At 34.1% G+C, this 13,812-nt stretch overlaps 2 protein-coding genes and 1 long non-coding RNA gene across 3 annotated transcripts; all 3 read right to left on the reverse strand.

Moving 5' to 3' along the window:
* Positions 1–81: 81 nt before the first annotated feature.
* On the reverse strand, positions 82–1,203 carry LOC124916439 (putative protein phosphatase 2C-like protein 44). Its single transcript, XM_047457154.1, has 3 exons — positions 1,171–1,203; positions 698–988; positions 82–610 (listed from the first exon to the last, which is right to left on the reverse strand). Exons 1-3 carry the CDS (start codon positions 1,201–1,203, stop codon positions 86–88), a joined length of 849 nt encoding a protein of 282 aa, XP_047313110.1. The 3' UTR covers positions 82–85.
* Positions 1,204–3,383: 2,180 nt separating this feature from the next.
* Positions 3,384–6,500, reverse strand: LOC124914175 (kinesin-like protein KIN-10A). Its single transcript, XM_047454672.1, has 6 exons — positions 5,685–6,500; positions 5,462–5,617; positions 5,183–5,290; positions 5,005–5,115; positions 3,684–4,925; positions 3,384–3,601 (listed from the first exon to the last, which is right to left on the reverse strand). Exons 1-6 carry the CDS (start codon positions 6,363–6,365, stop codon positions 3,392–3,394), a joined length of 2,508 nt encoding a protein of 835 aa, XP_047310628.1. The 5' UTR covers positions 6,366–6,500; the 3' UTR covers positions 3,384–3,391.
* Positions 6,501–9,354: 2,854 nt separating this feature from the next.
* LOC124914005 lies at positions 9,355–13,102 on the reverse strand. The gene is made up of 2 exons (XR_007096796.1): positions 13,009–13,102; positions 9,355–12,548 (listed from the first exon to the last, which is right to left on the reverse strand). It is a non-coding gene; the product is annotated as an uncharacterized LOC124914005 (long non-coding RNA).
* Positions 13,103–13,812: the final 710 nt, after the last annotated feature.

The raw sequence follows: 13,812 nt of genomic DNA on the forward strand, positions 1-13,812 counted from the left end.
AATTTTAGGGAATTGTACATATATCTGTATCCCGAGACCAGAAAGAAATGTGATAGAAAGTTTTGTAAAAAAAGGAAATGTTGAATCAAAGAGAGTCAAATCGAATGACAATGCAAGAAATGTTGGTTTTGCTCATCCTGTTCAAAGCCTCCTTAGCTAAGCACTCAGCTGCTTCTTGTGGGTCTTCCAAGTGACTGATGAGATTGACTGCCTCCTGGTTCTTCATCACCTCCCATATCCCCTGACTGGCCAATATCACAAACTCAGTTCTTGAGTCTATTCTTTCTTCTCCAACAACCACCTCCGATTTTGTAGCTCTTCTTTCGGAGGTCGTGTTTCTGGAAGAATCAAACGCTAATATTCTTACTTTGGCCAGCCGTAATCTCCCGGACCATGTTCTTCTACTGCCCAATTGGTAAGCCTGACCATCTCTGCAGACAACTGCTCTGTAGCCTCCCATGTTAGCCAATACAAGCTTTTCCCCAGTTATGACAATGGCGGATGCTGCTGATACCACTGGTCTCTCTTTATCTTTCGTCATCAGTATCCCTTCTCTTGCACTTATATGTGCCTTCTTCAGAGCCTCCTTACTCTTTCTTCTCAACTTAGACTGTGTGTCCATTTGATTTTCAACAGTTTTAAATTGTACATATATATAGTTTTACTACAAAGTCAACAAAGAAAAGTAAGTACCTACCGTTTTAGGTTTGTTATCAAAGAGGTTTGACTGTAAATGCTTGGCCAGCCCGTCCCCAAGTCCTCTGTCGTCGACGATTCCAAAGAACCAAACCTCGGCTTCCTCAACTTGTTCCCTTTGAACCTTCACTAAGTCGTCTGGAGACGACGAGTTCGCCGGATCGCAACTCGATTCAACCACATGATATCCATGCGAAACTGGCGCCATCCATGTAGCATGTTTCCTATTTTCCAATCTCTCATCATCTCTCTTTCTTTTCTCCATGCCATCCACAACTAGAAGCCTTTTCAACTGCAAATTAAATTCCAATTCAATTCCCACCAAATCTATATATCTATTATATCTCTTGATCAATGTTTCATTTCTCTCTTTATGCCAATGCCATTGCCAGCATATATGATTATATACAAAAGAACAGAACATAACAGAACAGAAACATGAGAAAGAGATCGATCGATCGATCAGAGACTTACATTGAGTTTGTAAAGAAAATCCTTGAAACCCATGTTGCTATTAGATTAAGAGACGTCCTTGCCCGTGAACAAAGAACGAGGAAGGAAGGATTAGAAATACAGAGTTGTTCAAACGGAAACAAAAAAATAAAACTGTCTTCTTTTGCTTAAATAACAAAATATTGGGGAATTGATGGAATTTTATAGTAGTAGTAGTAGTCAACTAAGAAAGGAGTCTATTTGAAATATTACAAAAACAAAAAAAACAAAAACAAAAAAACAATTTGAAATATAATTATGTAGGTTTGGTCAAATGAATTGCCTGGTTTTCAGCCAAATAAATAGTAAATTCTTCAATATATTTTTATTATTTATTACTCTTACCACTTTTATTTATATTTATAATCTAAACAGAGGATCAGATTTCAAAGTTATTTACTTCGATTACATAAACAAAGGACATGTTTGGCAAGTTATTATATTTTAAGATAAATACATAATTTTATGTCCGTTGAAGTATAATCTCAAACACGATAATATTGAGATTACAACCCCCTTATATTTTAAAACAAATCCATATTTCTATTTCTGTATAATATAATCTCAAGCAAATTAATATTGAGATTACAAGGTCAATTTCATTTATTATTCTAAAGATAGTTGAAGATTCAAATATTAAAAAATATCTCAAATATATTTTTCATTAATTTTATAAATTAAAATTGTTAATTATAATTAAGTGATTTTGTTTTAAATTTAATTGTTACCTTTAATTACTGTCATCTTTCTTAAAATTAATTTTTATTTTATTCTTTTAATTGATTAATTTTGTGTGATTTCATTTTTTTTGTTTCGTTTTAAATATTCTTATTAATTGAAAAAAAAATCTGTATATAAAAACATAAAAAATCTATAAAATAAATATTTATTAAGAAAATAGAATTTAAGAAAAAAGGTAAATTAAAAGAAAGTAAAATGATAACTAAAAATGACTGATTTTTTTATTTATTTATTTTTAAATATATATAATACAATTAAAATTAAAAATATAACATGAATTAAATATGACAATAAAATTATAAACAAAAAAAGTCAATATCACCATTAATGGTCTAAACATTTTACCGTTACTTTTTTACTTTGTTATTGGAGATATGTCTTCCCATTTTTATTCTTATATTTCTCATATTCTCTATATTATTTTGTTAATTTAAGTGTGCTTATTGATGTGTCTGAAAAATATATTTTATTTTATCTGAATAAGATAATCCTTAACAAAAACAAATAAATAAATAACTATGTTAATTTATAATATCAGTGAAGAAGGTATTTCAATATGAGCATTGAGACAAATTTTAGAAGAAAAAGATACTAATTATTTTTGAAAAAATAATTAGAAATATTAAGAAGATCAATGATGATAAATGTATTGATGAGATAATAGATAAAAATTCAAAAGTTAATTAAAGGTTGCTCATATAGTAGTCATTCTTGTTGTTGATATTTGCTTTTATTCATAATTTATAATAACATTTTTTTTTTTCTTTTTACCCATTTTTTTAAACTTCCTAAATTCAATTTCACATGCACAAAGTGCAAGGGTTGTTTTAAAGGGGTAAAAAAAAATATACTAATTATGAGAAATTTTAAATAGATAGTTATTAGAATATAAAAATAATAATAATTGTTTCAAATAAATATTATTTAAACTGTATAACAATAAAAAAAAAGTAATAAGTTAGAGTTGATAATGATTTTAGCTTAATTTATATTAACACAACAAATGCTTTTCTGTCAAATAATATTTTTGTACTAAGAAAAAATCTTTTGAGATATAATAAAGTATTTTATTTTTTCTTTCAGTCAGATTGACAGATAGGTTTTCTTAGTTTCAAGAATTTAATTATTTATATTATATTATTTTACTATGTCTAAATGTTAAAAAACTAATTGATTGGGAGGGGTGATTGTTGGACTTATGGCTGACTATTAAACAAATAATTAATTATAAATTGGAATGTCTAAATATTTATTTATTCTTCTACCAGTTGACTGTTATTTGTATACAATTTAGGATTGATAATGTGAATTCAAAAAACAGAGAAAGAAAGAATCTAACAAATATGGGCATAATTTAGCGAATGAAATCATGTGAAACTGTTATTTGTCTGTCACTTACATATATATATGAAATCAACCAATTTTCAGACAATATGTATGATTCATCTATCTATCTATCTATCTAGAGGCTGTACGATCCATTAATCTTATTATTATCAACGTTAATGGGGGAAAGAGGAAGAAGATGATGATAATTTGAAACTCCTTGGTGGTGGATGATAGCGCCTTTGGTTGGACGCAAACAGGCTAGATGACCTTCATTGCAAACCGGCAGTTTGCTTGCTTGAACCGTGGCTTCCTTCTCCCGATCAACTGGAGCTCCAGTTGGATCCTAAAAAACAAAACATTATTATGATATGACTTGACATACACAGAAGAGAAGATAATGACATATACTTATTATTGTTAATTACCCCAAGAACAAGAAAGGTGAATGATTGTTGTTGTTTTTTATCTGATGCGCCAACAAGAAGAAGATGCATCTCGATTTGCTTACGCAAGTCCGCAAGAGTTGCATTCCTTGTAACTTTGAGGGTGGTGATGAACTTTCCAGCATGCTGCTGATCTCTCATCGACACCTCCCATTTCACGTACACATCCACCAAATCACCAATGGAAGAGGAAGAATATGGATTCTTGTTCTCCTTGCTATTATTATTATTATTACTAAAATCATCATCCCCAACAGCAGCAACTTCAATCATGTTATTGTGTTCTTGTTGTTGTTGGCTAAGAACCTCTCTGTAGTTTCCACATAGTGAGAAGATGTTTTGGATAGTTAACCGTCTCTCCTTTTCTTCTGATTTCTCTCTTAAATTGTAATCAAGAGTTGTTGTTGGTGGTTTAATAGAATGTATCGTCACCACTTCTTTCTGCACTTCTTCTTCTTCTTCTTCTTCATCGTCTCTTCCTTCTTCTTCCTCAATTACACTCAAGAAAGAAGACCTTTTGTCGTTGTAAGCACCACTTAAACAAAAGATGTCAGCTTTACCTGTCGTTGTTTCCATATCCATAGACATACTCAAGTCCATTGATTTCTCCATGCACGACGACGAAGACGGGTCTGAGCAAATCTCTTGCAGTCTCTTCGCAAATGCAGAGGTTCCATCTGAACTGCTTCCTACAACCACCTCTAGCTCGATTTCTTGCAAACGAGATCTCATCAGCTCCACCTCCTTCTGCTGCATGACCATTCTATCTTCCATCTTCCTTCTCTCCAATTCCACCAGCTCATTCGCCATCTGCTGACATTCTTGCATTTTCTTCTCCAATTCACCTTTCAGCATCTCTGTTCGCTCGTTAATCCTAGTCTTGATCATCTCTTCACTCACCATCCTAAGAGCCGAAATCTCTTCTTCTTTCTTTATCAGCTGTTTTTGAACTTCATTTCTTTCTTTCTCCTTAAGCTGGTTTTCCATCTGCAGCTTCAGAATAAACTGATCCATCGCAACAATTCTGGATCCTAAGTTACCCATAGATTCCGCATCATCGTTGTTTCCATTCCTGTCCTTCTTCTCTGCCGTGTAGGGACCCCGAACTATGCATTTTGCTTTTGAGCCGTACTCCAAGGTGGAAATTGTCTTGTGCATCTCCTTTGGATCTGGGCTGGCGCACAATATCATCAAGATCTTCGACTTATCATCTTCGAAAGAATCCTGATGATTGATTGATTGATGATTGATAAATATCCAAGAAATCATCATGATCCCAAAAAATAAAAGACAGTTATACTACCTGCAACAGCATGGTTAACTTGCTGTCTCTGAAAGGGATGTGAGAATCTCCATTAGCTATGGACTCAACCACTCTTTTCAAAGCTGTGTTTCCTTGGTTGATCTTTGCAGTCTGAAATTGCATCTCAATTTTATTAAATTTATTCAAACCCTGAAAATTATAACATTGTAATTTGTACCTGCATTTTTGCTTCAAAGCCAACTTGACCAGCCTGTTCAATGTTTTCAGAGCCTGCCATGTCTACAAGCATAAGTCGGCCGCCCACTGTTGGAACATCAAGAATGATCTGAACAGGGTATGTTATTATTATTACAGGACTTCATAATAGATATTAAACCAATAGAAGCTGATCGAGAATGGAAAACAAAAAAATTAATTGTTTTTCTATTCCTAAAGGATAGTTTCAAAGATAGAGTGACTTGATTTGTTTCTTCATTTGAATATATTATAATCTTACCATGCAGTGGCTTCTGGAACTTGTGTCATTGCAAAAAGTGCTCTTCACGATCCTCCTTTTCTCAACCTTTAGAATTTCCTTTGAGATCTTTCCAGCTTCTGTTCCAGAGATATAAGTTGCATTCTTTGCCTTCTTTCCCATAACTTCAAGTCTCACCTGTAAATGCAGATTCATTCAAAAACATGAAGAAGAAGAAGAGAACAATATGTTACTACGTACGTACCTTTGAAGAACATCCCTTAGACCACCCAAGACTGAATCCACCTCCACCATTGTTGGTAGATAGAAGATCATAAATTTCTTCATTGTAAATTTCCAGGACAGCAACTTGAACAAATATTCTTGAGCTAACTCTCTCTTCATTGGTTTCAACCTCTTCATCTTCTTCTCCTTCCCCACGCAATATATCTTTCAACGACCTGTACACAATCCCCGGCTGCTTTGCACACCCAAACATTGTATGACTCTTCCCCGACCCTGTCGGGCCATACATCATTATTGTACATTTCGCTCCCAGTTTGACGTCGGAAATCCTGGACGCTATGAACTTCTTGTAAAATGAATCTAAATCTTCTTCTTCTGATACCGAGATCCCGTCGAGGCTGAAATCTCGATACCCGATATCTGTTCCGACTCGTAAGGATTGGCGGTCCTGATTGATCTGTAAGGCGGAGACGGGCTTCTCTTTCCTGTCTGGGTAATCGCGTATTCGGCTGATTACTTCAACTGGGTGCTCAGACGGATGGGTTTCTCTGGCTGCGGAATGGGTGTTATTAGGAGAGGGCTTGGCCACATTGAAGTTGAGACGCTGCCTTGATTGGGGTGCCTTGGAGTGAGTTTGATTTGATTTAATCGATGGCGTTTGTGCCGTTTGATTTGATTTTCCCGATGGTGTCGGCGCCATTTGAAGATGACCAAAAATGCAGCTTGATTTTGAGGGGTTTTCTTGAATGTTTCAAGATAATCAAGACTGGAGTGGGGAAGGGTAGAATTATAGAAAGGTTTTGGTGAAGAAATGAAGAGCCGTTTATGAAGAGGAAAAGGAAAGGAGCTAAAATACCGGCAAATGAAGAGGAAAATTCTACTAATTACAAAGTAAATTTAGGATGTTTTGATTCGAAAATTGTTCTTTGGCATTAAAAATTTAAAATGGTGGATATAGCCGTTACAATTCCTAACATTTACATTTCTTTGGACTGAGTGAGGTGACCCTAAGTAAGCCCAATGATTCCCGTCGTCGGTCAGGCCCAGTAGGCCCATAAACAAACTTGCTTTTTTTCTTGTTCTTTGCAGACATGAAATACGCGTGAAGTTAAAAGATTTATGATAATTTTTTATATTAAATATTAACTTTCTTTATTTTCTACAACTATATTTGATTGTTGTATAAATTATAAAAATGGTTTGCAAATAATTATTTCAAATTTAATATTAGTATTAAAAATGAGGTTTCGCTGCTAAAATAATAATTATTTTCAGATTAATTAATTGCTCATATTAAAAGATTAGCAAATAAAAATTAACTGTATAAAAGGAACAAAAAGAAGAAAAAAAAAGGTACATTGTAGTTGATCTAAAAAAAAAGGGTACACAGTACACCAATACAGACTAGGAAAAATAAAAAATGATGATTACTTTTTATCTCTTTGGTTGGCTTATAAAAGTGTAACATATAAAGGCGTTACATGTGATATCTTGTTTCATATGCTTTTTTAAAAATATATATATATATATCAGAGTTTTAAAATATATGATGATGAAAAAAAAGTGACCAGTGGGGGTCCTGGGGATATACTAATTAATTAATTAATTAATTAAAACTGGCAAACCCATATATATATCTGTAAAGTGAAGGGACCAAGACAGAAAATATTATATTGTTTTTATTATTTAAAAACCATTATCCTGGTCGTCTCTTCTATATTTATATTATTATTATTATTATTATTAATTTATTCCGTCCAAAAGGATTATATTAGTTTAAAATGCATAGACTAAATTATAAAATGAAACAAATTAGACGAATACAACGACTAAAAAAATTAAAACAATATCTCATTTGTCACCAATGATGTTAAACATATAAAGGTTGACTCCAGTAATTAAATTTGAGTTAACAAGTGCTAGCTAGCTCAATCATTTAGGTTTTAAATATTAAATTGAATTAAATTATTGAAGAAATGCATGGTTGACTTGATGCTGCAAATTGCATTTGCATTGGGTGCATGAATTTTAAATTTTATATGACGTTGTTTGTTACAACACATGTATAAAATAAATTCATGTTGTTTAGTCCAATATGTTTGGTTGTTTGAAATTTAATATTATTATGACTCTGCAAAATGCGGCCTTATTTAAAATACTATGAGGCAACAAAGAAGACGGCTATTTGCAAATTGTACAAGTTGAAGGGGTAATCCGCTTACGGGATTATCTCCTAATTAAATTTAATAGTCTAATTAATCTAATAATAATATAATAACAGGGGCGAGCGGGCAATGTGGGTTCTTAGTAGTTACCTAAAGAATAAATAACTCTTTTAATTTTTAAAATAATAGTATGTATGAAATTCTTGAATCAACTAGAATTTTAGGAAACCCCTTTCTAGAATAGTATAACCAAAAAAAATCTTGAGGAATAAAAAGATTATTAATCAATAAATTATTAACACATAGCTCCAAAAGTCACTTAAAAAATTCCAGTGGTCATGAAAAAAAGGAGCCTATTGTATAAATCAATTTAAAAGTCTTGTCATTACAAGATCAATAAATAATATTAATTTAAAAAAAAAAAAAAAGATGATGATAAATTAAAAAATCTGTCTGTAAATTGAAAAAAACAATGAGGAAGTGAAAACATAAACCGTGATGTGTCTAAGACGAAGTCCGGTTAAGTCCCAATGACACATTTAAAAGAAAGCTCACTCAACACCCACACTTTATATCAATGCGACAAAATGGTTTCATTTTCAAAACGGTACAATATGTTCCAATAGGCCTATGTAGAATTTCTCAATGCCGGACCCACCCCCACCATCTATTCTTGGCCACCACAACAAATTATTATTATTTTTATTTAAAATCAATCATTTCTTACAATAATACGAGAAGATATACGCAATGGGAGGACTTTGTATACGCAATGGGAGGAAAAAGAACCAAATGATAAAGAAAAGGGACAAAGTGGAGGAACATAACACGAGACACAGCCCAGAATTCAATGCCAAAGAGCAAACAAACAAATGGCTACCCCATAACCAGAAACCCCCTTTTTCAAACTTATAATAATAATAAAAAAAAAAAATTATTTGGAATGCTGTAAATCTGAAATTTGGACTAGAAAAGATGAATCCCGATGATCCACATTTTGTAGTTTAAATTAGATTGTGTTTCCAACTAATTAATTAATATACTCACATGAAAGAACAAAACAAAAACAAAAAGCAAAGTGTAACCAACAACCACTCCTCTCGTTTGTAAGATAATTACACAAGCTAGCTAGCTAGCTAGCTAGTTGTGTTGTAAAGACAAAAACTACTTTACTGTCACAACTAACTGTATGTATGTACCTTAAAGCTGGAAAATAAACACAACTCAAAATAAGGATACATATTTATGATATGAGAGACCTAATCAGAAAAAAACAGACATTCTAATTCTCTCTTCAGTCTTGTCCTAAATCAATTAACAGCTGCAATCCTTTCTTTGTAACATGTAATCAATAAATATCTGAATCTAATAATATGTAATGAAAGAAAGACAACAGAGAGAGAGAGAGGGGGGGGGGAGAAAGCTCTATTGCTGATGAAATGAAATGACTAAATTAAGGGGGCCTGAGTGCGACAAGACAATAAAACAAGTGGCAGTGAATTTTTTTTATTTTTCTTTTTGAAATGGGACAATCTTGATGATGTCATTCAAGTGGCAAAACATGCCTTTAAGTAATATAGTAATGACCTTTTGGTTAAGATAATATTATTTTGCATCCACTTAGACAGCTGAGTTTCATATAAATAGTCTAGTAGTGGACACCATCATATATCATTAATCTAACTCAGCTATAATTATTAGGAAGAAGAAGATGGTGGATGAGTGTCATTCTTTGTTGAGGGGTGGAAGGAGAAAAGGAGAAGAAAAGTACAAACATGGCTTCTCTTCAGGTGAGATGGAAGCATTAGCTAGCTTATGTGATACTATCTTACCTTCTGTACCCATGAATTCTCTGGATGTTCCTCATCGGGAAGAAGAAGAAGAAAAAGAAGAACCAATATCAGACATCCCCATTATCGACTTTCACAAGGCTTCTGGCTCTCAGAATCATGTCCCTGATCAGGTGCTTAAGATATAAAATCTCTCCCACTCTCTAATTAACTATTAATTACTATATGTGCATGCGTCTTTAACTCTACAAGTAACTTACAGGTGGCAGAACAGATTACCAAACTGGGTGTCCTTGAATCCTTGATCATTGTGCGGGTGGTTTTAATGGCACTTTCCACGAGGCTAGGATCACTACTGCTTTGTGGCCGGCTTACTTTTAAAGGCGACTGGCCATTTATCTCTAGGTTTCAGGAAATGCCTCTGGATAAGCGAGAGAGAGTTGTTCAGACATGGATGAAGCACTGGTTCTTAACACCCATCAGGCTTGGATTTGTGCTCATCAAATCCCTCTGCCTTTATACCTTCTTCTCCCAGGTAAATTAAAGCTCCTTAATTGGTTTCATTCCTAGCAAGTTTTCATGTATGCATATGCTTCAATCAAAATCATAAATGACTGCAGGAGGTTTATATGCAAAAATATCTCTAAGTTGCATACAAATTAACAAATGCTCATATATATAGCCTTATCCTATGTAGTCGTCTTAAGAAAATTAACATGTTTATTTTTTTTTTAAAAAAAAAAACGGGTAGATTCTTTGTTGGCATAAAAAATAAACATACAGATTGATGGTTGCAGTAACCAATGTTAATCACAAGTAGTTAATTATGCATATATAAGTTAATTATGCCAACTACACCATAATGGTGGGTCATGTAGATTAACATTATAGTTTGTCATTTATCAGCTTCGTAACAATTAACAACTTCATTAGGATATTCCCTGTTCTACAAAAAAAAAGGAAATTGTGTCTTCAATAACTAACCTACCAAACCTCCCAATATGAAAATTGTCTATTGTCCTAATCATAATTAATTGAGTTTAGAAGCTAGGGGTAAAACATGATTGACTTCACTAAACTTGTTACCTAATCATTGACAATTGACCACGGTAGGATTGCAAATCAAATGATGAAGTGAAAAATAAAAATCAGACAGATATTCAGAGCTTCATGCATAGTATATTCAAATACTAGTCTTTTATATTCAAGTTCTATCATTTGCTTATGCAGGGAGGTGAGAATTCAAAAAATCCAGCATGGGAAGCTATGGGTTACAAGGCAGACAGTAGGGCTGAGAAGTTGTCTGAAGATAAAAAAGAGAGACCTCTACAGAAAGGAATAATAGAAACTAAGTACGAGAATGAGGAGACATTAATCCAGTGCCTTACCCAGAAAGGCCTTGAAGTCATTCAAGATACTAAGGAGAGACTCTACAAAATCAAATGTGATGTTGTAATAGTAGGCTCTGGTTGTGGTGGAGGTGTTGCAGCCGGAGTCCTAGCAAGTTCTGGCTTGAAAGTGGTAGTTCTTGAGAAAGGGAACTACTTTGGCCAACATGATTACTCATTACTAGAAGGACCATCCATCAATGAATTATATGAGCAAGGAGGCCTCTTCTCCACTATTGATGGCAAGATCATGATTATGGCAGGATCAACTGTTGGTGGGGGTTCTGCTGTGAATTGGTCAGCCTCCATCAAGACACCGAAGTCTGTGCTTCAAGAATGGTCAGAGAATAACAAGATCCCTCTATTTGGTAACCCTCAATATCTTTTTGCTATGGATAAAGTATGCGAGAGAATTGGCGTCACAGAAAAATGCTCACAAGAAGGTTTCCAGAATCAAGTCCTTCGTAAGGGATGTGAGAATCTTGGACTTAACGTAGAGGCTGTGCCACGAAACTCGTCGGAGCACCATTACTGCGGTTCTTGCGGTTTAGGCTGCAAAACAGCAGACAAAAAGGGCACAAATACCACTTGGCTTGTCGATGCTGTAGACCATGGTGCAGTGATCATAACTGGATGTGAAGCTGAGAGATTCTTGTTAAACGAAACGGATGGAATAGTCAGAAGACAAAAAAAATGCTCGGGAGTTATTGCAAATATGGTCAGCCCAAACATGAGAATGAGAATACAAGTTGAAGCAAAAGCAACAATCTCAGCTTGTGGCTCTCTTCTTACGCCACCTTTGCTTCTCTCTAGTGGGTTAAGAAACCCACACATAGGGCGGAACCTTCATCTACACCCAGTTTTAATGGCATGGGGATACTTTCCAGAATCTAGCTCAGAAATCAAAGGGAAAAAGTATGAGGGTGGGATAATCACTTCACTGCATAAGGTGATGTCTGAGGATTATAACATTAGAGCTCTTTTGGAAACTCCATCACTGGCTCCTGGGCAGTTTGCTGCATTATGCCCGTGGGAATCTGGAATTGAGATGAAGAACAGACTCCTCAAGTACTCCAGGACAGCGCAGTTAATTTCGATGATCAGAGATGAAGGCTCTGGAGAAATAAGGAGCAAGGGAAGGGTAAGTTACAATTTTGCTCCATTGGATAGAGAAAATATAAGGGCTGGGTTAAGGCAAGCATTGAGGATCTTAGTAGCCGCAGGGGCTACTGAGGTAGGGACCCAACAAAGTGATGGGCAGAGAATCAAATGTAAGGGGATTAAAGAGAAGGAACTGGAGGAGTTTCTAGACACTGTTGATGCAGCTTCAGGGCCCAAATCAATGGTGAAGAACTGGATGACTTACTGTTCAGCCCATCAAATGGGAAGTTGCAGGATGGGAATCACAGAACAGGAAGGGGCAGTAGATGAGAATGGGGAGACCTGGGAGGCAGAAGGTCTGTACGTTTGTGATGCCAGTGTTTTGCCCAGTGCTGTTGGTGTCAACCCCATGATCACCATTGAGGCAACTTCATACTGCCTGTCAAAGAGAATTGCAAAGACCTTGAAAAACGGGCAAGTTGCCTAAATTATAAAATCATATTTAGTAACATCTATGGATGTTTTATTTTCAACAACTTCATTCTGTCAAATCAGTGGCTCATATAGTTATAAATGGCCATTAAGTAAACTCGTTCAAATTGAATTAACCCAATTTGGATATTATGCCTCTATCTAACCCTGTTTTAATAAAGATGATTTACAAGGAATATCTACCAAGGATTATCGATTGGATTGTTTTGTTTACAGCCAAGAATGATGATCATGTTGCTAAAGAAGAATAGATACGAACAGGCATAAAACGAGAAATCCTATAGAATATAAAATTACAGAAATCCCTAAAACCTGCTGATTCTCAATAACGATTACATACTGAAAATACAATGCAGGAATTTGTAGAGAGACGCTTAACTGTTGCTAAGGATAAACCTAAAACGAACCTTATTACCGCGATTCCCTACAGGGCGAAGCCTGAAATCCTCTATTCATCCGAACCAGATGCTGGATAGAACTCCATGCGAATGAATGCGAGGGATCAAGAGTAAGAGAAAAATTATATCAGTAAAATATTTAATCAGATTGATATGAATTCTGAACAAATTTCGCACCCTAGACTCATCTCCAAAGTAAACAAAGATAACATTCACTTCAATTTCTTTATCTTTATATTTGAAAGTAAAATTTATTTTTTATTCATCCATTTAAATCATTTACTTAATTAGTTTGTAAGATTGTTACACCTATTATCTTTCAAAAACTAAACCATTTACGGTATTTCAGGAAAAAAAAAAATATATATATATATATATTATAAGTATGTTTAAAAATCAAAATTTCAAAAATATGAAATTATTCTGATTGGTTCAAATTTACCAATAATAATGTTTTTATGTTTTAAACTGATTGTAATAAATATATGAAAATGATCAGCAAGCTCCAATGCTGAATCAAACTTTAACAAAATTAAAATTCCAATTTTTTCCCAGAAAGTTATTCAAACCTAATTTGACCTCTCCCGACCGATTGATGCTTTGAATGACTATGACCGTGTTATACATAGTGTAGGCCCGAGTTTTAGGCTGTTCTAGTCTAAAAAAACATCAATTTTGTCAGTTTAAAAAATAATAAAAAAAACCAGATAATTTTTTTTTATATCCTAAATCACTATGCTAGAACTATTTATATTCTTCTTTATTTTAATAAATGGACTGCCCTCAAGAGTGAACTGCCCTAGTTCGGGGGTT

The sequence above is a fragment of the Impatiens glandulifera genome, chromosome 9 (assembly GCF_907164915.1).
Source record: "Impatiens glandulifera chromosome 9, dImpGla2.1, whole genome shotgun sequence".
Taxonomy (NCBI): Eukaryota; Viridiplantae; Streptophyta; class Magnoliopsida; order Ericales; family Balsaminaceae; genus Impatiens; species Impatiens glandulifera.

What these genes read in the sequence shown, in the direction of transcription:
- LOC124914175 (XM_047454672.1), bottom strand. Translation starts at nt 6,365, where the DNA reads ATGGCGCCGACACCATCGGGAAAATCAAATCAAACGGCACAAACGCCA. An exon ending in GTTCCAGAAGCCACTGCATG is followed by an intron (nt 5,291 to 5,461) that starts GTAAGATTATAA and finishes TACCCTGTTCAG; the next exon opens with ATCATTCTTGATGTTCCAAC. An exon ending in TCACCTTTCTTGTTCTTGGG is followed by an intron (nt 3,602 to 3,683) that starts GTAATTAACAAT and finishes TTTGTTTTTTAG; the next exon opens with GATCCAACTGGAGCTCCAGT.
- LOC124916439 (XM_047457154.1), bottom strand. Translation starts at nt 1,203, where the DNA reads ATGGGTTTCAAGGATTTTCTTTACAAACTCAAT. An exon ending in ATTTTCTTTACAAACTCAAT is followed by an intron (nt 989 to 1,170) that starts GTAAGTCTCTGA and finishes TTTAATTTGCAG; the next exon opens with TTGAAAAGGCTTCTAGTTGT. An exon ending in TTGATAACAAACCTAAAACG is followed by an intron (nt 611 to 697) that starts GTAGGTACTTAC and finishes ATGGACACACAG; the next exon opens with TCTAAGTTGAGAAGAAAGAG.